The sequence below is a fragment of the Austrofundulus limnaeus genome, unplaced genomic scaffold (genome assembly GCF_001266775.1).
Source record: "Austrofundulus limnaeus strain Quisiro unplaced genomic scaffold, Austrofundulus_limnaeus-1.0 Scaffold20, whole genome shotgun sequence".
Lineage (NCBI taxonomy): Eukaryota > Metazoa > Chordata > Actinopteri > Cyprinodontiformes > Rivulidae > Austrofundulus > Austrofundulus limnaeus.
The window spans coordinates 293,428-318,468 of NW_013952422.1; the positions used below are offsets into that span (position 1 = coordinate 293,428).

General features: G+C 39.1%; 4 protein-coding genes across 5 annotated transcripts; 1 reads left to right on the plus strand and 3 right to left on the minus strand.

Annotated features, from left to right (window-relative positions):
- Nucleotides 1-1,212: 1,212 nt before the first annotated feature.
- On the minus strand, nt 1,213-1,564 carry LOC106514425 (trigger factor; the record flags this gene model as incomplete). Its single annotated transcript, XM_014003682.1, is given in 2 exon segments — nt 1,213-1,304; nt 1,403-1,564. Coding segments are annotated over 2 exon segments (150 nt in total), but the record flags the coding sequence as incomplete, so codon positions are not given.
- Nucleotides 1,565-2,472: 908 nt separating this feature from the next.
- On the minus strand, nt 2,473-8,119 carry mtfp1 (mitochondrial fission process 1). Its single transcript, XM_014003681.1, has 4 exons — nt 7,917-8,119; nt 5,644-5,771; nt 5,155-5,387; nt 2,473-3,516 (listed from the first exon to the last, which is right to left on the minus strand). Exons 1-4 carry the CDS (start codon nt 7,984-7,986, stop codon nt 3,450-3,452), a joined length of 498 nt encoding a protein of 165 aa, XP_013859135.1. The 5' UTR covers nt 7,987-8,119; the 3' UTR covers nt 2,473-3,449.
- Nucleotides 8,120-8,485: 366 nt separating this feature from the next.
- On the plus strand, nt 8,486-14,590 carry lman2la (lectin, mannose-binding 2-like a). Of its 2 annotated transcripts, XM_014003678.1 has the most exons (9): nt 8,486-8,709; nt 8,963-9,081; nt 9,533-9,650; nt 9,734-9,816; nt 9,967-9,999; nt 10,814-10,975; nt 11,506-11,620; nt 12,374-12,499; nt 12,601-14,590. In XM_014003678.1, exons 1-9 carry the CDS (start codon nt 8,520-8,522, stop codon nt 12,741-12,743), a joined length of 1,089 nt encoding a protein of 362 aa, XP_013859132.1. In that variant the 5' UTR covers nt 8,486-8,519; the 3' UTR covers nt 12,744-14,590. The 2 variants fall into 2 exon arrangements, with proteins under 2 accessions (XP_013859132.1, XP_013859133.1); XM_014003679.1 differs by lacking the exon at nt 9,967-9,999 and having other exon boundaries at nt 8,493-8,709.
- A 618-nt stretch (nt 14,591-15,208) lies between these two features.
- wbp1 (WW domain binding protein 1) lies at nt 15,209-24,384 on the minus strand. The gene is made up of 4 exons (XM_014003680.1): nt 24,149-24,384; nt 23,122-23,224; nt 22,564-22,731; nt 15,209-20,647 (listed from the first exon to the last, which is right to left on the minus strand). Exons 1-4 carry the CDS (start codon nt 24,209-24,211, stop codon nt 20,103-20,105), a joined length of 879 nt encoding a protein of 292 aa, XP_013859134.1. The 5' UTR covers nt 24,212-24,384; the 3' UTR covers nt 15,209-20,102.
- Nucleotides 24,385-25,041: the final 657 nt, after the last annotated feature.

Sequence of the window (25,041 nt, forward strand, 5' to 3'; positions counted from 1 at the left end):
CACATCTCTGATCAAGATGAATTCACATGAAATGGAAAACTCTTGCCAAAAGGCTCCCAACTAGACCCTGAAGTACAGATTTAGAAGACATGAGATTTGATAAAAGGGTCATAAAACTCAGACTCAAAATGATTTATGGAAAATCCTTTTAGGAAAAATGCCATTTGTCAAAGATTTACCTGATGAAGACAGGAAAGATTTAGACACAATGAGGGTTTTATTTATCTTGTTTAGGCAGTTTTATATCTTCTGGGCAACGAATACCATCAAGAGCTTCACAAACAGTTTTGTGGCAGTTTGCCAAAGATCCACTACTTGATTAAATAAAAATTTACATCATTTTGAAGGTTTGAGTGTCAGCACAATCATTTAGAGGGAATAAAAACTGGCAGGTGTGGGCCGTGAAATCAGACAGGTTGGCAGGAATTTGTATAGAAATATAGTTGCTGTGTAGAATATTTTAAAGTTTAGATATGAATGTAGTGACATCTAGTGGCCAGTAGAATTGCAAGGGAAACAAGATCCCAAGCAGTCACCTAAATACAAATGTAAGCAAACAATTTAAGTCGACCATCTTTTACAAAACAGTTCAGACTGGATATCCGTATTAACACCTACATTGAGAATTTATAAAGATTTTACACAGAGCTTTAAGGTTTCAAGAACTGCAGTATCCAGATCCATCAAAGGCCTCGTGACAACACAATGGTACAAGTTGGCATTTAATTAAAATTTTAACAGTTTATATTTACAATTTGAAGAACAGGTTTTAATGTTAACATTTAAAGACTCATCACAGGTGTGTGAAAAGGCCTTAAGATTCAAGTTGAACTTTTAGTACATTCACTTTATTCAAGCGTACACCCTCTGAGGCCGATAGTGAATCCTGCCTCCTCTCCAGATACACATGTAGTAAGCTGTGCCAAGAGCACCAACTAAAGACATCAACAGGATGACAGTCACCAGGACGATTTTCCACACTTTGGAATCGTGAACGTCATGAAGATCTAGAAAAACACAAAGTCAATTTAAAATGTTTAACTATTTTTAAAATAAATTTAAAGCCATCATACATTGAACATGTAACGTCCCACCTTCACCCATAAGAAGACTTGATTTTGGAGTGGTCTGTAGATCCTGGACCTCTACAGTCACTGGTCCGGGTGTTCCTGTTGAGTTCTCAGGAAACAGGTTTTGTTGCAGTAAAGGAGAATCATCATCGTCGTCATCATCATAATCATCTGGGGTCTCATCATACTGTGGAATGTCAGTATCTGTCCTCCAGCGGCCATTGACAGGAGCGTCTGAGAAAAACAAGAAAAATAAAGATGTATAAAAAGCAACAAAACAAAAGCTTTTCATCAAAAAAGCAGCTAAACTGGACACTTGATTTTATGATTACCTGAAAGAACGCGTGGGATGGCCAAAGAAGCCAAAAGCACTAAATGAAGCACAAACATGACTGTCTCTAGCAGGTTTGTTGCTTTTCCTCTGCTTTTTATTAGTCTTCATCAGCAAAAGTGGCATCAGCTGTGTTCTGACTCAATCAGGACGACTGGGTTCCTGTCCCTGTGAGACAGGACTGCTTCAGCTGATTATCTCAGATAATGTTGTCATTTGGAAAGGTGTTCTTGTTGATTGATACTGACAGATACTGGTGTTTTAGAATCCTTCATAATCATCTTATTGTGACTTTTTGTTGACTGTAGAGAAAAAGAGCCAGATGATCATCTTTGGTTTTATTTATAAAACTGAGCAAGAATCACAATATTTCATGCTTTATTTTACATCCGTTTTAAAAGTAAAATATACAGAAATAACCAGGATTGTATGAGTCCATACTATTAAATGAAAGCTTGACAATTAGGTTGAATTTTTACATGAATTATAGCAATGAAACAAGTTAAAAGAGTGTCACTCAGTGTCATGCATAAGTTAAAAAAGTAAACCCTTCCTTTTTATACCACGACTGCTGAAATTCCTTTGAAATATAAAATTGAAAAGAAGCACCATGGTTTTTTTTCCAAGGCAAACGTACATTTTAGCAGGAAAACCTGTGAACCTATTTTGTTCAATTTAATCCTAAAGTCATGCAAAATATACAAGATACTTAATGTGTGAAAACATAAAATACTATTTGTACACTTAAAAAAGTGCTAACAAGCAATTGAAGTGTTTGGTAAACCTAAAGTTATTACAGTCCTTTATCGCTTTTAAAAACAAAGTACACAAACGACTGAAAAAAGTGAACTAGCATTAATGTTGACTTCTAATGTTCCCAGCTATCTCTATGTGACAAATCACCAGCTATATCTTATTTATTCATGAATATGAACATACATACTTTAATTTTTTTTAAAAGTCTTTTACAACTCAAGTGTGCTCAGAATATTTTTTTGCATAGCTCTGTATGAAATACAGCACGGCTCATCACAGAAAATAGTTCTAAATTACAGTGAGAGTATCTAGATATTTTGATGACACTGGACTTCACAATTATGTTTAATGTGTAAGAATACTGAATTTAAAACATGGAATTTATGGATATATTGTACACCCACAGGATAATTTTTAAAGAAGAGTCAAAGAGTTTTATCTTACACAAATGAAATACACATACTGTGTGGAGTATGTTGCATCATCTCAGAAATGTAAAGCCGCATGATGCCAAAACATTTTGACATGGGCCATGCATATCTCAAACTACTAACATAGTTACTGTATTGTACATTCTTTTGTGCAGTGCATAGTAAAAATAAGTTCTGATGTAATAGAGGCTTTTAGTGGAAATCTCTGTGGCTAAATCTGAATTAAAGCCTGAAAGGTGCATCAGATGACAACTCAACTACTGCTCCTTTCTATTTCCACATAACAGATAACTCTTGATTCTAAACAAAAAAATTCCTATCAAAATCAAATTTGTAACTGTGTTAGAGACCATGGCAGAGTGGCCTTTTGGCATTACAGTAACACTGAATTTGGCTTTTTAAAACAACCAAGTGTGCCTTTATTTACACACAACCGCCTTAATGTCTACATATAAAAAAGATGTTCTGCAGGTCAGAGTAACAGACCAACAAGGTAATCTCAAGAGGCTTTCTCTGCCTCTAATATCACAGGAATATAGGACTATTATATCACCCTACAAAAGAAGCAGGATTTTTTAAGACAAAATAAGTAGACTTATAGTTTGTTTTGTTGGTGATTTAACCCAGAGTACCCTGAGGTTTAAAATCCTGCATCTTTTGGATTCTTTCATTGAGCAAAGTTTCACCCAACAACCTTAACCTTTTTATATAAAAATTTAATCTCTGTACCAAAACTATTTTATTATAGATTTTAACTGGGGTAAAAGCGTGCTCCATGACAGTCTCATTTACACGTTACAACTAACAACTCTAACAACTAACAAAAAAGTCCAGGTGGTCCCCAACAGAGATGCTCTGTCCTTATTTGTGCTTCTCTCCCCCTTCATACAGCTTCCGGAGGCTGGAGTCGAGCAGCAAATCCACTGATCTGTGAAGTACAGGCAGTGAAAAGGTTAAACTAAATAAAACAACTTTTCCAATCAGTTTTGTCGAGGAAAGATGCTTTCAAACAGTCTTTTTTTTTTCCAAACATATTTTCAGACTTCAGTATCCACCTTATTTTCAAACAAGGAAGTAAATATGGGTCCAACTTCTGGGTTTTGTGTAGCACTTCTTCCGGTTCACCGCTTCCCGGGGCTAACGAATGGCAGCTTAACTAAACTGGTGAAATAAGTCGTGGAAACATTTCCAAAAAAAAAAACAAAACAAAACTGCTGAACAATCAAAGTGGCAAGTCAGCGCCAGACAAACTATTCTCCAGTGTTAGGATGATGTGGGAAAAAATGGCCTTGTGTAACGCACGACATTTCAAACTACTGTGTTGATGGTGTGGATGGGTCTACAACCTGCAATTACAAAAGTACAGAGGCGTGTCAGTACCTCTGCAGGGGAAAAGTTGGAAAGATATTAATCAGTAACAATATCAATGTCCTGGTATACATTTTTTTTTAATTTAACCTTTATTTAATCAGGCAAAACATTGAGAAGAAATTCTTATTTACAATGTCAGCCTGGCATTCATGAAGGCTGATGATCAACCAAGCCAAAGCAAGTCTGTCTTTCCCTCTGTATGGATCCTCATTTCTTCAACCGGCACTAGTAAGACGGCCGGGTGCTCCTGTGTTGCGGGTCAGGGGAAGTCCTGCAGTCATGCAGCAGTGGTTTTATGGAAGGTAGGATAATAAATTATCTGTTCAGTGCAAGAACATACTAACTGTTGACTCGCTGTGATTAGAATGCTGCTTAGGTATATTTAATATAGAAAGCAGTGCTAAATTTTGGGGATTAAACTAATTTAAAGGGGCGATATTACGTGCTTTCCAAGCCTATATTTCAATTTTCTACTAAAATAAAGTAACTATGTCACATTTTCAGCTTATGAAAGAGCTATATATTTGTAAAAATCCCCAAAACAATTTACTTCTCATCTTGACAGTTTCAAAACGCCTTGAAATAGGTCTCTGTCTCTTTAAGAAAATCCAACCACTTTGGTCACGCCCATTTCAGCAGTAGCCTGCCAGAGTCGCTGAGCTGTTTGGGGGGGGGGGGGGGGGGGGTCTGCCCTGAGGAAGCTCGGCTTACAGACACATCCCAGAGGTGTTTCTGGTCCCCACCTGTCGTTTTGCTCTTCAGCATGGCTGCCTAAAAACGCTGCAGGATTTCTCAAACATGCATGAATGAGTCAAAGCAAGGCTTTGGGCATGTTTTTTATGAGAGTATAACATTATAACATGATATAAAACTCAAAAAGTTGATTTTACATGATATTGACCCTTTAAAGGATATTGTTAACATTAAAATAAGACTTTAAAAAAGATATTAAAATATAAAAGTTTATAGTTGTCACTATAATCTGTCCATGTCTTCTATAAACTTTGACATCAAAGACAGTAATACCTTAAAAATAGAGAATACGGTGACAAGTTAGTATGAAAGCCAGTGACCGGGAGTATCACACAAAATAAACAACAATTGACTCCATATCTCTGTAAAAAAATAAAGTGGATAGTTGATCACTACTTGAAATCTTACAGATGGAAGCAATGGACAAACGAGTTGTGCCGACCTGTCTATGGGGGTGATAATGAAGGGGATCGCAGTTAGGCCTATTGCTGTGGTGGTCCACTTGCGAACAGAGAGAGGCCACTTGGTGGTTCTGCCGAGCAGGTAGAGCGATGCAGCACACACACGGTTGATGGTGAAGCCCGGGATGATGACAGAGGCCAGGGCCTGCCACACAAACGTGTCCACCACTGCGACGGCGACTCGGGTTGTTTTCCCCGGGTGGTCCCCGTGGGTCTGGAGGAATAAACAGATTTTTTTTTGTACAAACTCGGAGAATTAATAAAATAACATCTCTGTGCAGATTTTCTTTTAATTTAATCATACAAAGCCTCACTTGGTTTGATTAATTTAAAAAAAAGAAAAGTGTTTACTTGTGTATTCCTTACATGGGCATACTTTACTCAAGAGTGTATCTCCTTTGTGTGTAAAATAATGTTTGATTATAATTTCCAATATTATAAACAACACAAAACAAATGGAAATATCTCACCACAGCTGCTTTCTTCCCTTTATCCACTGCATCAGCAGTAACGTACGCAGTGGACACAGCATAGGTGGCCCAGACCAAACTCACTGGAACCAGAGCGCGGAAGGACTCGCCGACTTCGTTGGCGTAGCCTGTGGGGTTCCACACACACAGATCCAGTTAAACCTCCTTTCTCTTGTTCTAAATAATGTGTTCATTTGGTGTCATGCAGAACATTCAATGATTTATTTGATTTGACAATATTTATTTTTTTGTTTGTCATGATGCTACTGGATTTTCTTGAATAAAGCGATCTCAACCCCTCTGAAATGCCATGTACTGCACTCTGAACCTTTTCTTTACCGAGCCAACTGAGACTGAAACTGAAATAAAGTAAAATCAAACCTGTAGAGTAAGGTATAATAAAACTGACATAATAAATGTTAATAGTCCCTGCAGGTCCATGTTGTAACAGTGAGAATAACCACCCAATTGGAGCTGGAGAGTTCATTGAGGTGATAATAGCCCTATTTGTATAACGGTGTAGGATAACAACGAATGGTACGAGTTTCTTCCAGCTGCTGTAAAACCCACCACTATCTTCTGTGAAGATTTGTTAGAGAGAAACTGCATGAAAGGCTAGGAGGAACAGAAATGAGAGAAATAAAAAAAACAAAGCACTGAAAAGAGGGAGAGAACGTTTTTCAGAAGATAAAGGTTGCACATTCCCCAGAACAATAAGTGACGACTAGACAAGACAACAAACATATCGGTTTCCTACAGCAGTGGACTCCTGAGGCGTCATTTAACAACAGTGATCTGAGGCTGGTGTAATAAAGCAGAATCAAGACACACAAGGGATCAGTTCCAACAGATTTAGGTGTTCATGATGCCACAGTCTGCAAAGACAGTTTCTGGATACCTGTGCACAAAACTCTTGGAAACATGTCAGCATGCAGTTTTATAAAACAGCATTCAAGGACAGCTGTGCTGATGTGTTTCAAGCAAGAGGAATGGTGAATCTACGCAACTCTAGAAGGACAAAGGGTTTATTTTTGAGCTGCACACAGTCTGTCGCAGAGGAGAACCCATGCCGAGCGGTGCAGCAGAAAGTGTGATTTGACCATTAGAATATAGAAACTCGACAAGAAAACAGTCCAGCTGTCCCATTTTTAAGCATTTATTCTGAATGTCCCTTTTCACACATTATTGTTTTCAGTCGTTTCTTTTCAGTAATAAATGCACATATGGACACAGAGCCTGTGAAAACTAGTTCTGTGAATTCACTCACACAAAATAATCTGAAAAGAGATATCTATTTTGCCACGCAAAATAGATGCACTTTACATGCACTTATGCAACAGGGATTATTGTTGGACTGAATGTGGATAATTGCATGTCTAAAGATAATAAAAAAGCACCCTATGACCTGTTCTAAAACATAAGGTCAACAGGGTGTGTGTAATTTTGAGAAGAAGAATACAATTAAACTACATTAAAATGAAAGTGCTAGTTTTAGGATTGGCTTTTTTTTTTTTTTGCAATGCAACTTTTATGTGCAACTTTGTGAAATGTAACTACAACGAAATAGATCCAATAGCAAACTGAGACAAATAGAAATATTTATAAAGACTTATTCCTGCAAAACAAGATATAAATAGAAATCTGCGTGTAACAGAAATTAGTTACAAAGTGAAAACAGAACAGCCCCACCTTTCTGTGTACACAGTCCTTAAAGATAATTAGGCTACAATGTAGTAAAAGTTAGAAACAAGTGGGAGAGGCAAAACTCAAAAGAGCAACTGCTGCAGAGTGAATGCCCTTCAGATAGACAAGCTGCTCTTTCCTCTTGTTTGTCTGTCTGTTTGTTGTTAATAACTAATTAATATGAGGGAAATACACTAACACTACTGTTTCAGCAAAGAAGTCATCACAACCCTGTTGCAGTTTGAGTTAAATCAATTGTTTCGTGGTTGTCTGTATGAGTCATTGACTGAACTTGCTCAACAACTAGGCTACTCTTATTTAAACATGGACATATTATGTAAGAACATAGTGATATCAAACATCTACCCAGTTCAGGACTTTTTGCTTGTATGTCCTCTGGTAACAAAATGTCCTTCCACTGCCAACTTTTCTATTTATACACGGTTTAAAGGGAAGTTAGCATAATGCTAACTACATCCTACTAGCTATCTAACACACACACATCTCCGGTGTCACATTGGGGCTTCTGCTCGGGCTCTGTTCAACCCAAAATACATTTATCCACCACAAGCAAACCAAGAAACACATACCTAAGAAGCGGACCCATGTGTCGCGATAAATATCGACCGCTTTGCCTGTTTTTTCTTCACTGTGATCCATACTTCACGCTACTTGAACCCCAGGTGTTGTTCATACATGTAACGGAGTTTCGGAAATCCGACAGAGACGGGGGTCAGTGAAGTGGGCGTGCTCCTCACAGCATCCGACTGGCTGCTACATCAAACAGGGCATATCAACAAAAAGCAAGAAATTGTTTTGTATGTTTTTTATTTGCATTCATTAACAACGAAACTTGAAGCATTCGGGAAGATAAAATAATTATTTAACAAACAGCACGTGGTTTCGCTATCCTTTTATGACGCCATTGGTGTTAATGATATTTTATTTTGTAACCGTTTGTTTTGCAACATATTCTTAAATGAATTACAAAATGTAAATAAAAAATAAGCTAAATTTAACGCTGACAAGGCGTCAAAATCGAGCGGAAATGTGGTGTCCTAACCCGCGAATAACAAGCGCGTATTTTGACTGACATTCAAGCTGACCAATGGTAATGAGCCCTGCAACCCAGTTGACCAATAGAAGCACAGCAGAGGCTTTTGTAATGGGTTGAAGATGAATTTTGACCCTCGATGGTTGCCGTCGATACCAGCAAGTGCTGCGACTCCAAAGGACCATTTGTCAGAAGATACATAATGCCTAAAAAAATGTTTTTCACGTTAGTTTTTCTTTTTGTAACTTTGAACGAATGTTTTGGCGACGATGACCACGAAATGGAAGAATTTTTGAAGCGGGAATATTCCCTCTCCAAGCCTTACCAAGGTATCTTATCCGTGGAGTGTGGTAGGATGGGGGGCAGATGTTTTTAGAATAATTATAACAACCTGCATTTTTGTTTATGTCTTTCAGAGAAAGGTTTATTTTATCTTTAAGAATCGTTTGTATTTTCATTAATTTTTTAGGCCATTTTCATCTGTTTTATGTGGTTTTAGTGATGACACAGCTCTTTTTGAATGACTGATGTCAAACGAGCTGTGTCAGCTTTTACATTCGCCAGCGATGTTTGTGGTTTCAGGTGTGGGATCTTTAGGCTCCTCCCACTGGGAACTGATGGGGGATGCCATGGTAACCACAGACCAGGTGCGACTCACACCTGACATGCAGAGCAGACAGGGGGCAGTATGGAGCCGCATTGTGAGTATACGCTGGACACGTTGCTGCCCTCACGTATTTAAGGTTACTGATGTCAAAGGTTTATTTTTCAATTTGCTGTTAAAACACTTACTTTTGTATACATAAAACCCGCAAATATAGTCACACAGTGTCCTTTAATTAGACCTATTGGTCTGCTTATATTTATATAAAGTGATTTCGCTGTAATCCTGTTAAATTTGAACCAACACTTCCTATCATTTTCCCCTCCTGTCTTAACTGAAACTCCTTAAATCTGTTTTTAAGATTTGCACTATCCATCATCTCAGTTTACTGTAACGCAATAATCTCCAGAAAAGAAATATAAATATCTGTTTATTTTTAGAATATATAGACTTTTACAAAGAAATCCTAACTTTATTTTGCCTTTCCTATGCTTCTTTTTGTAAAAATGTAGTCATTTTATTGACGTCAGTGAACTTCTGTTTTCTAGCCGTGTCATCTGAAAGACTGGGAGATGCAGGTGCACTTTAAAATTCACGGACAAGGCAAGAAGAACCTGAACGGCGATGGGCTGGCCGTTTGGTACACTAAAGAGCGCATGCAGAAAGGTTGAGCCTAAGTAAATTAAACAATTTCAGTGCTTAATGTTGAGTACGTTTTTGTGTGATTCGTGGCCTTGTTGTGTTTTCAGGTCCTGTGTTTGGAAATATGGACAACTTCACAGGCCTGGGGATCTTTGTGGACACGTATCCCAACGAGGAAAAACACATCGAGGTACGCAGTCGCCCTGGTGCGACCGTAGTTAACCTTTGAACATGAAGTCAGGTCGAAAAACGAGCGCCACCGATCCTGGCAGGTGTTTTTGCAGACCTGTGTAAAAATAGGGCTGTATTTGTGTTCTTTTGTGCAATCGTGTGGAAACAGGCGCAAAAGAAGAGATACACACCTCGCACGCAGGTAACCCGGCCCGCCGTCCAACCCTCCAATGACCTTTTTAAGCATATTTCCTAAAAAACCATTTAATCCCTCTAAAACGATTGTTTGTGACATTTTAGTTCCTGCATGATTTTCTGTGTGGTTTGTCAGACTGACATTGCTGCTTATTAAAAAATGTTTTGATATAAAAAGATGAATGAAATATGTTTTATACATTATGAAATATATTAAAAAAAGTTAAGTCTTGAAGAGTTCTGATGATAGCTAACTCTTACTTGCTGTGCTGCATCTTTGAAAGCGCTTTGGAAGGCTGTGCAAAATGAAAACAAAATAGACTGAAATCAGATCATTCAATGCAAATCATTAAAACCTGGCAACGAAAACAGAGCAAAGGTAGGATGGAGAATGGTGCTGGTCTTGGTTTGTGTTAACCGTGTGAGCTATATTTAGCTATTCTTTTATTTTCATGAATAAAGACATGTTTATTATATTATTGCTCAGCAACATAGCTGTGAGAGCAAAATGTGTTGAATTTTTATCTGAAACATGAAACCAGACTCCTTGACAGCATGTTGTTGTTTTTAATATGTACAGAGTATGTTTGGGGAAAGAAAAAAAATTCTCTTTTTTAAAAAAGACCTTTAGATGGCAGTAAGTATTGCTCCAAAACTGTTTATAGTTGAGGACTCCCTCATGTAGACGCTTGCTTGGTTTGCATGGCTCTGTAAAACACATTAAAGAAAAATATTTTCACCTGATGAGCCTTTTCTTTCAGAGACCTCTTTAAATCAAATGTTCCTCCTCACTGTTTCATCGTTTGTCCTCCTGCTACAAGAGGATCTTCCCCTTTGTTCTCGCCATGGTGGGCAACGGCAGCATCAGCTACGACCACGAGCGCGACGGCCGCCCCACGGAGCTGGGCGGCTGCAACGCCATGGTGCGCAACCTCAAGCACGACACTTTCCTCTTCATCCGATACGTCCGCCGCAGGCTCACGGTGAGAAACACACACTTTCTGCTGCAGTTTATTGGCTGAGATAACAGGGATTAGCGCGTGCAGACACTTCCTCATGTCTCCCACTGTCTAACCCACTATTAGAAGTCCCAAGTTTAGCTGAATCAGCTAACATTAACACATCTTTTTTTGTAATCTTTATTTATTTATTTTGGTTGTATGTTTGTATCTTTTCTTCCTTTATCTGATCATTAGGGTGTGAAATCGTTATTTATGCATATGTATATTTATATTTTTTTTGTTAAACAGGGCAGAGTTTATAAGATTTTTTTTCTTTTTTTCTCCTCCTTTTCATTTAATGATATTGTGTTGTGTTGAAATTTGTTTTGTTTTTAATTAAATGAAATAAAAAAATATTTTTTTTTAGGATTTTGTGTCTAATACACAAAGTTTCAATGTAAAATCTGAGTGAATCTTTGATTGCATTTATTAAAATAATCAGATAACTTTGTAAACTTGTTTTAGGGCCTGTTTTAGGTAAAACTGACTGTAGTTTCTTGACTGCTGAGCAGGTGATGATAGACATCGATGGTCAGCACGAGTGGAGGGACTGCCTGGACATACCCGGGGTGAGGCTCCCACTAGGCTATTATTTTGGAGCTTCAGCGATCACTGGAGATCTGTCAGGTAAACAGCTACTGGCTCTGCAAACAACTACTGGTTTACAGCAGCTGCTGCATTTCAGCTTCTGGTCAAACTTTCACAGTGCAAAATCAGAATCTTGAATGAATGCTTATAAAGCATTCACAATATTGAGATGATTTTTTTTTAATTTCATATGTTTCGGCACATATCTTGTTCTGTTATTTTTGTACTATTTGTACAATTTGTACATCAAAACGTTCAGCTCCTGTCAGACATTCCTGCTATGACTTTTGGTATTTATATTTTTTGAGATATTTAACCTTTTCAGCTATGTTTTTTTTTCACATCTTCAACATCCTTAATACCCTTCAAAATATTCATAAAACTTTACTGCATTTTTTACCTTTTGTTCTGGTTCAGCTTTTTTCCACTTCTTTGTGCTTATTTCTTTTCAGCTTCTATTCAGCTGATTTGAGCATTTTTCTGTGTTTTTTTAGCTATCATAACTTCAACATTTTGTGCTCTTTCTGCTATTTGAAGCTTATTCTTTCAGCTGCTTTCTGTATTTTTAGCTAATTTAAGCCTTTTTTCTGATAAATTTACCATTCTGTGATGATTTTTGCTTTGTACTGCTTAATTCAGCAAACATGCTCATTCTGTTCTTTGAGCTAATTTCAGCTACTTTTGCATAGCTATTTTTAAGCTAGTTTTGACTTTTTTAGCTATTCAGCAAAACTTTTTCAGCATGAACCATTCAACCATTCTCTAGTTATATTTTCTGATTTTTATTTGTAGATAACCATGATATAATTTCCCTGAAACTTTACCAACTGACGGTGCTGCGGAGTAAAAAGGAGGAGGAAGAGGAGGAGCAGGAAGAAATAACCATCCCCAGTGTGGATAACATGGACCTGCTCAGATGTAGGACAAACGTTAAAAATGTTTCATTCACCTCTTTCATTCTGTTTACTAACTGTGCTGCTCTCTGTTTTTACTGATCCGATCGCCATCTCCTTTCTCAGTGGGTCAGAGTGACGAAGGGATGAGTGGACTGTCCATTTTCTTCACCGTGCTCTTCTCTATGCTGGGTTGTGTCTTCCTCATCATCATCGGCATGGTGGTCTACAGCCAGTGGAACGAGAGCCGACGCAAACGCTTCTACTGAGGAGCTCGACCATGAATGTGATTTACTACTGAGGTCCAAAGACCCGACTGCGATAAGAGTGAGACTTTATCGGCCGGTGGAGCAGTGGAAGTTTTTATACTGAGGAAAACCTTAATTTGACTGCAATTATGGAGTTAGAGTTCATGTTTTTCCTGCTGAAAAAAAGCCATTATCCAGCTGTGCCGTTGGTGAATCAGCTGGGAGACTTTACACCTAACTCCTGCCTGACTCATATCTACTCAGCCTTACACCTCCACCTCGGTATCAATCATGCAGTGTCCTTTCTGATTCTTTTGAGCAGCTATATTTATTCTTTACTTCATCTTTGCTACTTTGGATTAATCAAAAAAAATGCACTAATATTAAAGTTATCGCCTTAGGTTCAATGATTTTGATTGGTCTGATATTTTCAGAAATTTATTGTTGCACTGAACTTCCACCTGACCAGATACATTTCTTTTGTGAAGCAGTTTCAAACTTTAAGAAAACTGCGATAAAATGATATTAACCAAAAATAGAACACTTGACAAGCAAACATGACCTAATTTGCTTTTGTTGTGGCTAACAGACATTTTGCTGAGTATGAATCTAGAGGTATAAGGTAGGATAAACCTGTTTTCTTCAAAAATGTGGTTTTAGATATACAGTATGGTTATGGCTAAAAGTTTTGGCAATGACACAACAGTGCTGTGGCTTCAATGTTGCTGTGTTTAAGAACAATCATTAGAAAAATACATAACCTCACTTCACACTTGCATGCTGGATATCAAATTCTGGTCCAAATCCTGACCCATGGTGACCCATTCTTAACCTGTTACTGTTTGTGGAGTGGATCGGTTTGTTTGCTTCTGATTAGCTTCTTGCTTTTGAAGAACTAGTCACAGATTCGGAGGCACTTTTCTTGCCATGAGTCCTAAAATGTCAAAGTCATGATCGTCAGGCCACTTTATCACAGTGTTGCTGAGTAACCCACAGATCTTCACCTGAGTGTTGGAAGATGTTTTGATACCACTAAGCAGCCCCACACATGGATCGTATCAGGACGCCTCAGTGTTGGCACAACACAGCGACTCACAGTAGCACTCACTCACTCACTTTCCTCTCTGGACAGATGATTTTCCAAATGTCCAAAACAATCAGAAGAGTCGTCAGAGATGAATTTGCATCAGTCTCCTGCAGTCTAGCCTTTATAATTGCAAAATAATTTTAGTTTGATGTTGTCTTGGACAGATGAGACTTCTTTGATGTCCTTTTCATCACAAGGTTGTTGTCTAAATTTAGTCTTTGCCTCACTCTGCTGCCAGTGTTGAGCTCTGTTCTGGTGGCAACATAATTCTCCAGTGATTTTTTTTTTTTTCAGGAGAAAATGGTCCTGAAGCTTGCTGGACCCTCTCACTTTGAGAAATGCTCTTTCAGGTGTAATATTTCCTATCATGTGAAGTCATTTTGTGCCACTGCCAAAACTTTTGGCCTATATCGTTGATGTAACGATAACACTACCGTTCCTTGAAGAAATGCATAGGATGTGACGCCCCCCTCCCCAAACTCTGATTACTAAACTAACTTTTGTTTAGTTTTTTGTTGTTGCATGTAAAAACAGATCCCCTGGCTCTTTGTTGAATGTCATATGTCCTTGCTGTAATCCTAACACACACAGGTATGTCTCTGACCCATCGTCACAAAGTTCATGTCGACATACAGTACATCTCATATTTTCGTGGTTCTGTTGTGCAGTTTATAAGCACCTCCTATAACCCACTATGACATCTCATTTTTATTAGATTTTGTATGAAATCTGTGTCTCATGTATTTATGCAGTGAATAAGAATTACAAGTTTTGAATTTTAGAATGGTTCCTAGAGTCTTCCTTCTATTTTTATTTTTTTAATTTTACTGGCTTATGAGTTTTGAGAATTAAAAGTGTTGTAAATGTGTCATGCTACCACACAAATGACAATGCAGCATTCATAAGATCGGACAAAATGGAACCAAAATAACTTCGCTCTCAAACCATGCAGGACATATTTGTGTGCGAGGGTTTGAATGGTGGGAAAAAAATGCATCACCATTCCACAGTAAGCTGAATCTTTGTGGATATGTTATCAAATGGGACATTAGTCCAAAATATACGGTACAACTCTTAATATTAAAGGTTAATTCCTGCATTCTGAAAAGAAATAAAAAATACAACTGAAGCGAACATTTAAAATATTTAAGAAACCATTATTTAGGAAAACTAAAGCTCATGACCAGACTGGAGGTACAGAACAAAAAAAATGACTTGTTAAACTTGTCTTTGGGTGATATGGCAATGATTTAGGCCAGCAGCCCTAGGTACCTCCCACATGAGGCTGTCTTTGTTGGACCAATGCTTCCACATGGATGCTCAAACTCTTTTTATTTTGCACTCAAAGAATTTGGTCTCTAAAAAAATGATGAATAAATTTAAATAAAACAAAAGCCTGTCAGCAGAGCACCAAAATTGTTTTTATTATAAAAAAACAATCCAGACAGTACACAGTAGACTTGTAACCAAAACCAAAGCATTTTCATATCAGTGCTTTTCCACCCTCAGTTTACTCAGTTTGTCTAAATTAAAAAAATAGACCAGAAACAAGATAGAAAAGGTGGAGTGTTGGTAGGTGGCTGATTCCCTTTCAAACTAAATCTATTCTTTAAAAAAAAAAACAAGCTCAGCCATGGCAACTCTATGTGATTAAATTATCTGCTTGAACAGGGGGGAGTGGGATACTCTTTCAGCTCAATGTCAAGTAATGACACTTGGCTGCTTTGTGTTGGTTTAGCTGACTGTGTTCCACGTTGAGATCTTTCACGATATATTAAACTGACAGGACATTAAAGGCAACGGTTAAATATGCCTGAAACAAAAAAAAGGGGAGAAACCTGCATTTAAATCAGATAAAAGTTGAGGTGTGGAGAAGTTCAACACATACCCAAAATACCAATAAGCAAAAGTTGATTGATCATTTAGAATATATTCTACGTTTTTCCTTCGCTTCAGCATGCGCAGCCTAAAAACGTGGTTAATCCAGAAGTAGTGGTTGAAGGAGGAAGACAGGAAAAGAAAAGGGGACAATCTACAAGCTAGAATGGCTTTTTAAACTGAAGCCCCTTAACAAAATAAAAATAATAATAATATTAATAATAAATCAAGCATACATAGTCAGTATATTTTACAAGTTTCTTTTATAACAAATAGATTTACACAGACCAGTTAAAGTAGATTACAGTACAGTGCAGTGCCACGAGTACTGAGAGTTATATTGCTTGTACTGGTGCCCACAGACAAATGACAGAAAAAGGGTTTGCAGCATTTAACAGTATGTTTATGTCTTTGCATAGCCTAGTTGAGTAAAGTTTACAGAGATGCGTGATGCTGGTTTCATAGCAAACAATGGGGTGACAACAATCAGACAACTGCTTTGGCTTTTTAAAAAAGACAGGAGGGGCGGGGGTCAGAAATGTGTTGGTAGCACTGCTTTTTAACAATAACCCTGAGTGTGAAACCGAACAGACCATCATCACGACAATCACACATATACACGCACACGGAGCGATTCGACAGTCAGCGAAGCAACGGAACGGCAAAGACTTTGGTAGATTGGGTGAACACGCCCTTTTTGTTGAGAATTTTTGCGAGCGGAACGTCGCCGCTGAAGGAAAAACGCGTACGGCTACGGTGTCGGCTACAGTTTCTGTTACCGGGACACGGTTGGGAGGAAGGTGGTGTGGAGTCACGGTCCATGAAGAGCAAATGAGGCAAAGCAAAAAAAAAAAAAATAAGAAGAAAAATTTATCACATCCAAAAACGGGAGGAGTTAGGTCGCATCACGCACCTCTGTTGAGGTTGACAAGACAAGAAGACAAAAGTCAAGCCTATAACACGTGGTCATATACAATCAGCTAGAAGATAAATATGAGCTTAACATCCAACGTCAACATGTTCACATTACACATCTGTGTTCATAGAGTGGATCTCGGCAACTGTGGCTTCGAATGACCAACAACAGATGAATGAATCCCTCAGTGAAATAGATGTCTGTCAACAATTCAAACAAGTCATGACTGACAGATAGCCCTTACTCTCAGTAAATATGTGGAAACCATGGAGGCATAGCAGTTGTTTGGCAACAGGACAACTATTAACCTCCAGTTCACTTATGTACCAAAAAAATATTTTAAAAATCCTCACTTCTTACAGCCGTCGCTTGCCTTTTTTTTCTTTTATATGAATTTAAATAAGCAAGGATGCACCTTAAATACAAAAAAGTAAAATAGCAATTTCTTGGAGTTCAGTTTTGTCCTCCAAATGCAAGATATAATCACAAACAACAAAGCCGTTTAAAAAAAAAAAATTCTTCATGCTTTTTAGTTGATTCATTTCACTAACTACCTCTAACCAGGAACACAGAACAAAATCTGAGCCGAGCACTAACTCAACCTGCTACTCAAGACCAAATCCCATCAGTGCCACAACTAACTAAACACACAGTATTTGTTTTAAATTCACCACGACCACTTCTTAGTTACAAAAACCACCATTTATGTTCGACTGTAACACGACATGCAACAGCTTCAAACCAGTGGCTTTGAAATCGTTGTTATACCACATCCTTTACTCACAAAACGACCGGGGCTTATCCCGGAACAAGATCAAATGCTACTTTCTACTGAGACGAAACAGCAGTCCTTTGCTCACTAATACGACCATGTGTACAACTATACAAATGTCACCATCTTCAAAAGAAAACCACTTCTAATAAGGCAGTATTACATCTGTTTCCACATACAGAGCTTATGTTTTTACTGTGCAGCCCCAGAATCAAGACTTCTGCTCCAGTGAAAGGCAGCTTGAGGTGTACTGTCAAGAAAATTACAATTAAATAAAACGACTGATTCCTGTTATGGTTCTGTTGGAACCGCTCTGTTGAAAAAGGTAACCAGCATGTCAGCACGTTCAAACGACAAACCTTTTTTAGGGCTTGTTTGGTTGGAACACAACCTCAGATCTTGGTGTCTTAATAATTTAACTTTCTGTTTTGACTTTTTTTTTTTTTTTTTTGGTGCAATGGCCCCGTTGTGTTGTTTCACACTTTAGCCACAGCAGAAAGCTTTCTAACTCACGCAGAGCCACATCTGGAGCAAACTGCTGGGAACCCGAGAGAAGAGGAAACATTTTCTTTACGACGCGCACAGGCCATTGAAATTATACCGGAAATGTTTCATCAAAAATGTCTTTCACGTGTTTTTTTTTCTCTTCTTCCTCTGGTTTAATCAGTGCAGAAAGTTTAATTTCAGCCAGGATTAAAATGTCAGTGTTATCTTCACACTAGTTCAAAGCCGAAATGTATGCGAACCCTATAATTTAATTTGTGGTCACTCTAAATTTCTAAATGCTGATTCGATGGCTACAGATTTTATGAAAGGCCAGGAGCATTGCTCTGTGTGCTTCATACACAATCTGAGCAGACTAATATAAAAGCTGCTATCACGGTCCAGAGTAAATTCTTTAACCTACTAATTATACCTACTGATAAATCAGTTACTGCTCATCTTGGACACATTTATCTGTGCAAGAAGAGTTTCATTGAACTGTGGATTTTCCCATCTGTTGTGAAGTGGTGTTCTGACCGCACACATATAAATACAATACAGTATAAAAAGAAACAAAAAAGAACATGCAGTGCTGTAGAACATGCAGTTAATCACAACAGTTTCTGTGCCTGTGCCAGCGCTGAATAGAACTGCAGAGCAAAGCTTGCAACCACCTCACCTCGTTAATGCACTGGCCCAGTGGAAAATACCACTGCAAATCCCTCACAATGCCAGGAGCTACAGAGACCCGAGGCAGCATCTGCCACTTAGTTGCCAGCTTTGCGCCGCAGCATAGCGAGTCCTACACAGTCCTAACAACGCACTACGAGATCAAGACATCAAAACAGTTCAACTTCAGTTCACTTTTTTGACCCCGGACCAAAAACAAAAATAGCAGTTTAGCACTGCAGCTCACTACTGTTGTAACGGATTAGCAAAGTAAGTCTAATTAACTCAAGTAGAAACACCAAATCATGCCTCGTGCAAAATATCAGTGCTTTAACTTAGGATTTCAACCAAACGCTGCAGCACTTTAAAGGTACAAATAAAAAAAAATAAATCACAAGCTTTCCTGACTGCATTGTAGGACCCAGCGACTGGTACACACCAAACAGCCCCTATCAGTTTTGTTGAAAATAACGATAACGCCAGTAGCATTTACCGAAGCAAAGCTGGTTATGAAATGATAAAGCAACTAAATCCTTCAGTCATCATATAAAATATATGGTGAGCGATAAATTACACAAAAATTACGTTTTAAATAAAATCTAGAGCCACCTTCAGGTGAGTTAGTCCACTTATACGTTTGCTGTTAGAAATGTGCTGCAGTCAGGAACTGGAGTGGGAGACAATCACAAGGACACCACCAATAAATCAAATATCGAAAATGCCGAGGACCTCTTATGTCGTTCTAATCAGCGGTTGTGCAGCTCTGCTGCAAACAGCGTGGTTATCAAATGAAGAAGAGGTTACAGTGACATTTCAAACAGACTGGTGTCTCCTCTACCCGAGTGTTTAGTCTCCCACACTCGAGTTCCACAAGCCTTCACCAAAACCCCGGCGGCCCATGACCTCAGAGATGACATCATCATGCAGCTGTGGCCTACATTTCACAGCACACTTGGTGCCACGCGCGCACCAGGCTTCGAGAAAAGAAAAGAAAAAACGAACATAATCTCTTTTTAATTCGTCCAAGATCAAGCCGAGTTTCCAAGAGGTTTGTTCTCGACTCATCTACTCAAACGTAGCGGGCGACGGGAGAAATGTTGTTGACCGGGTCGGCGTGCTTCTGAATGACCGTCCCACTGGAGGTGGAATGTCACTTGGAAGGAAAGCCGGAAATGTTCTGACCTGTGAGAGCGGCAGGACAGAAGAGGAAACATGACAGCAGTGATGTAAGAGAAGGCAAAAATAAAAAAATAAAAAAATCAGTCAATTCTGGTTTCAGTCTCTAACTGCCGTCTTCTCATGCTTCCTACTCAGTAAAAACACACCAAATGGAGCAACAACATGTTTGCTGGTTCTCCTGCTTAGAATAGTATAGGAAAAGAAAGCCAGGAGTTAGGCCACACATTATTTAACCTGTCCTAAACAGAAGCCATAACAGATTAGTTATCATCATCCTAAAGTCGTGTCCATGGATTAGTTTAGAGGTTTAAAGCACAGACAGTCCCTATGGTGGAGATGATAGCAACGATCACCCTGTACGAAGCAGGAAGCTGCTCTGGTTTGCTGGTTGATGGGTCACACCATGTTGTCTCCGGTGCTGGTGTTCTGGCCGGGCAGCTCCGAGCTGCTCTCCTTCTGTCTGAAGGTCTCCTGCTGGTGTCCGGAGCAGCAGTCCCTGCTGGCGGCGCCGCACACCTGGCGGTCCTCGTCGCCTTCCTCCTCGAGCCCCGAGCCCTCGTCTACATCCAGCTGGCAGACGCACACCTCGATCCCTGAGTCGCCGGTCACGTGCCGGCGTCGAGTAATGAGCTCCTCATCCTCCTCCTCTTCCACCGCTGCGGCCGCCAACAGCAAAGCCTCTACGTTCTCCTCGGCCCGACACTGGCCCCGGGCCGGGGGCGTCGCCTCCTCTTGGTCAGGCGACGAGTCCGAACCCTGGCTTTCCACCCTCGGAGCTGGCTCGGGCAGGATTTCAGGCACAGAGGCAGAGTCCGGTGGGTTTATTTGTGGCACGAGTGCTGGAGTCGGCTCAGGAGGGTTTTCGGAGTACGGGGGAGGTGGGGTCGGGGGGTGCCCTACAACTTCTTCATAATCAGGAAGCTTGCAGTCATTCCAAAACCCTAGAAAATAAGGAAGATGGAGCTTGACTCAATGAATCAAAAGAAAATTTAAAAAGCAAAAATAAATAAATATCAACACAGTCTCCCATTCCAACTCCTCCTATTAAATACATTTGGGTTTAAAGGGATCCCCGATTAGTTGTAACATTAGACTTTATTTGATAAACATATATTTTAACTGTAAAATAAAGACTGTAAAAATACTGTAGGCTGTTTAGTTTTGTAAACTTTTAAAAATGTATTTTAACATAGACGGAGCCGTTTTATTTACACGCAAAGCATTCTGGGTAAATGATGATGTGGACAGGTCTTCGGTGCGAGGCTGCTAGCGAGCTATATCCACCCTGAAGGTTAATCTTGGACAATATCTGATGATCGACTCTTTTAAATGAAACCAGAGAGCGTTGACAGAGAGGAGAAGGTAGAAATGACTCAGCCTGTAAATGAAAATATAGATGGAGGACAACAGAGCTGCTTCATGGAAGAATCTCAGCTTAGCCTGTTAGCCTTTGTGCTAGCACTGACGCTATATTGCCTTATATGTATTAGCTCAGCACTAGCGTGACAAACAAGCTAAACTGAGGTCCTCCATCTATATTTTCAGTTGCAGTCTGAGTCATTTTTGCGTTCCCCTCTCTGTCATGTGGATGGAGGACCTCAGTGACGAGAGAAGAATGTGTAGCGCTGAGCTAATTCATATACTGTATATGGTGATAGCATCAGGGCTAACGCTAAAGCTAACAGGCTAAGCTGGGGTTCTTCTTCCATGAAGCAGCACTGTTGTCCTCCATCCATATTTTCATTTACAGGCTGAGTCATTTCTACCTTCTCCTCTCTGTCAACGCTCTCTGGTTTCATTTAAAAGAGTCGTTCATCAGATATTGTCCAAGATTAACCTTCAGGGTGGATATAGCTCGCTAGCAGCCTCGCACCGATGACCTATCCACATCATGATTTACCCAGAATGCTTTGCGTGTAAATAAAATGGCCCCGTCCGTGTTAAAATATATTTTTTAAATTTTAGTTTAAAAATTATAAAAACTAAACAGCCTACAGTATTTTTACAGTCATTATTTTACAGTTAAAATATATGTTTATCAAATAAAGTCTAATGTTACAACTAATCGGGGATCCCTTTAAGAGTTTTATTTCCTCAAAACATTCTGATAAACGTCTCCAAACTTTATCAAATATTTCAGACTCAAAGCTCATAATTATAGGAGCATCCTATGCATATGGCAATGTTGTTGTGATAGCATGATTAATTACTATAAAAATAGTTTCTTGATGAAACACATTTAAGAGCAGATGTCAGTCTATTTGTGTGAGTCACTGTCTAAGTGTGCAATCACAGTTGTTTCTCATTTTTGACTTAATGTCAGGCGTGCTGAACGTGGGCTTCAGACTCCGCCAAGCGTGCAGCCCGTCCATCTCTCGTTTGTGATATTTTCGGACACAATATATCCCATCCGGCGTGACCACTGACATTAGAGCGGCAGCTCAGCTATCAACTGTCACAGCTACAATTTCAGTTCAACCACAATCCTCAGCATCACAAACAATTTGCAGCTGAGCATGAAAGATTAAGATAATGATCAGTATCGGGTTCTAAGGTTATAACTCAGTCAGAAATGGCCGCTGTTACATTTAACATCAAGCATCATGTTGGTTGAGTAATACAGACCAAGCAGACATTGAATTAGATTAGTGCTGATCCAAAATTAGGAATCATGATCCACAAATGTATAGGAGCTTTGCAGAGAAGCTTGATGCAAAATATTTTGTAGCCTTTATCTTTACACAGCCACAAAGTGTTTAATATACAGAGATCAGTCCTTCCATCTGAGATAGAGACCTGCAAGAGAACAGAAAACCAAAACAGACGATTTGGCACCAGGGGGGGGGGGGAAACTCACTTAAATTGAGAGGTGGAGGGGAGATGAAGGAGCTGGAGGCTCCCTGATAGGCCATGAGGCTGATCTCACGTTGTCGCTGCTCCTGTTGCAAACGCATTTTAACTCTCCGGTGTCGATAGGCACAGCAGCAACTGAGCATTATGATGAGAGTCCATACCAACCAGAACCCTGTGGGAGGATACAGGCTCGGTGTAATCTTATCATCACTACAGAAAGAAGGTGATCTAAGTTACCAGAGCTTTATCTGACTCAACAAGTCCCTGATGAGGAGTTAGATGCACAGTTGTGCAGCAAGTTTAAACACAGGTATACACCTAAAACGAGCTCAGGTTAGAATTTTTACTTTTCAGGATGTGCATGTTAATGCTTTTTAACCACAAGGAAGCTCATTTCATTTAAAAAAAAGTGAAACTAATTGAAACTAAAAGTGAAACGAGCATTTAAAAAAGGAAGCTTGTCTGAATAATTAAATCTCAAAAAGCAATAAATAAAAGGGATGTATATGAATAAATAGATGTGCTACAAGTAAGTGTAGGGGGAAACTACAACTATACTTACACCAGAGTTCATAGTAGTAAGTGCAGCACTCTGTTTCTCCACAGCAATAGCCCATCTCACAGCGGTACTGCTCATTGTTTACCCCAAAACAGAACTCCTTCCCCTTAAACGAACACAAAAGGTGTACACAGTCAATATTCAGTCACACAAGTAAATAAAAAAAGGCCGAACTCGTCCTTTTTCATTGTCGCTTCAATGTCACTCGTGTTTGTGCATATTTGTGTCACCCATTAGTAGGCGAACGAAACACACTTTTCCATGGAAATATAGTTTCCATTTAGATGCCTGGGAAAAGCAGAAAGCAGCTTACTGTAATGTACAATTAAAGCACATAGGAAAAACATTACACACAGTATGTTTCACAAAATAATATTTTTGGTTTGACAGCTGAGCTCTAACCAGAAATCATTGAGATGGATGGAAAGTGTGGCACACGTATACCTTTATTCTCAATGACAACGTTGAGGAAATGTGTGGTAAAGAAATTTATATACTTCTAACAAACTAATTAAATAATGAACATCATTCTCTTTTTACAAACATATTTTATATATATTTTAGGTAAAAGAAATTGTGAAAAAGTATCATTCAGTTGTAAAATAGCTTAAACGTAATTTACAGTATCATTTCAGGCTAAAAAAGTTCGGTGGATGAGCTAAGCTTGGCACCGTCCAGCTAACATCAACAGCTATGATTAAATTATATGTCGATTAACCGGGTACCAGTTAGCAGCGGCTAATGTTCTTCCTAACACTTTCGATTCGAATCGTCAAACTGGATGAATAAAAAACAGACGTGAAGTTCTTTAAGCCAGCAGACAAATTTTGCCACAGACATCATTGTAAAAAAATTATACGTGAAAACTTTTGCAAACTGACGTCATCTACAGTAAACATCAGCGGACCGTGCCCCGTTTCCTTTGTGGAGGAGACAAAAAGAGTCGATAGGAAGGCCTTCAACGAGCCAAGAAGCGGCGGTCTCGCCTAGAAGCTCGCGCCGACGCGGTTGAGCTCAAACGCGGGCTTACCTGCACGAAACAGGTCCCGGTACAAAGAAGACCTACAATGGATCCCAGTGCTTTCTGCGACATCTTTCTGGGTTGTCGGCCGTAAATGCGACAGGAATCATATAGCAGTTGGTCGAATAAACGACTCGCTGCGGAGACAGCAGACGGCTGAAACTAAAGGTTCAGTCTATCACTCAGACATGTTTTTGTTGTTTGACCGAGAAACACTCCTCCTCCTCCAGGGCCAGTATTTGAGGCTGAGGCGGAGATTAACCTGCAGGGGGCGCTGTGGGAGCGTGTGTAGAAAAAACACTGAGATAACAAAACCAGGTGAAAACCTGATTTTACAGCGAGTTTGTGGAGCATCACCAGTGTCTTGTAAATATTGAAGGGTTTTATGTTAAATAAATTAAAGAAAGTGAGATGTTGCTCGTGGAATAACACTTGACAGACGCAAAAAAAAAAAAAAAAACAGATTAATGGATAAAACTATGAGGTTTCAGATGTGCCATTGGATATTGCTGCAGAAAAGATTAAATGCCTAAAACAATGTTCAGTTAGCTTAAGACTACTTGTGATTTTTTTCAGCAATGACAGCAAAATCAATAAATAAATCTTTGTTCCAATCCCCATTGCACTGCTGTTATAATTTTTACTTTCCTCCATTAAACGTGCTCATTGCAATGTCTTGAACGAAGAAGTGAAATCTAAACCCATTTTTTATATTGATGGTTAAAGTGTCTAAATCCAAAAATTGTAGGCAAAAATTGTGAATGGCCACCGAACGACCACATGTAGTTCACGTACAGAAAAGGATGAAGTGACTGAAAAAAGTCAACGATGATGGTGTTCATGGCAGAGACATTTCGGATTGAGAAATGGACATTTTTGATGTATAAGTACACGCTTACACT

Excerpts from the sequence above, each read along its gene's own strand:
- lman2la (XM_014003678.1), top strand. The coding sequence starts at position 8,520 with ATGGTTGCCGTCGATACCAGCAAGTGCTGCGACTCCAAAGGACCATTT. Across the intron at positions 8,710-8,962 it reads CCTCTCCAAGCCTTACCAAG|GTGTGGGATCTTTAGGCTCC; the intron begins GTATCTTATCCG and ends TTGTGGTTTCAG. Across the intron at positions 9,817-9,966 it reads ACGAGGAAAAACACATCGAG|GCGCAAAAGAAGAGATACAC; the intron begins GTACGCAGTCGC and ends GTGTGGAAACAG.
- wbp1 (XM_014003680.1), bottom strand. The coding sequence starts at position 24,211 with ATGTCGCAGAAAGCACTGGGATCCATTGTAGGTCTTCTTTGTACCGGG. Across the intron at positions 22,732-23,121 it reads TTACTACTATGAACTCTGGT|GGTTCTGGTTGGTATGGACT; the intron begins GTAAGTATAGTT and ends ATCCTCCCACAG. Across the intron at positions 20,648-22,563 it reads CCCTCCACCTCTCAATTTAA|GGTTTTGGAATGACTGCAAG; the intron begins GTGAGTTTCCCC and ends CTTATTTTCTAG.
- mtfp1 (XM_014003681.1), bottom strand. The coding sequence starts at position 7,986 with ATGGATCACAGTGAAGAAAAAACAGGCAAAGCGGTCGATATTTATCGC. Across the intron at positions 5,388-5,643 it reads AAGGGAAGAAAGCAGCTGTG|ACCCACGGGGACCACCCGGG; the intron begins GTGAGATATTTC and ends TTATTCCTCCAG. Across the intron at positions 3,517-5,154 it reads ATTATCACCCCCATAGACAG|ATCAGTGGATTTGCTGCTCG; the intron begins GTCGGCACAACT and ends TGTACTTCACAG.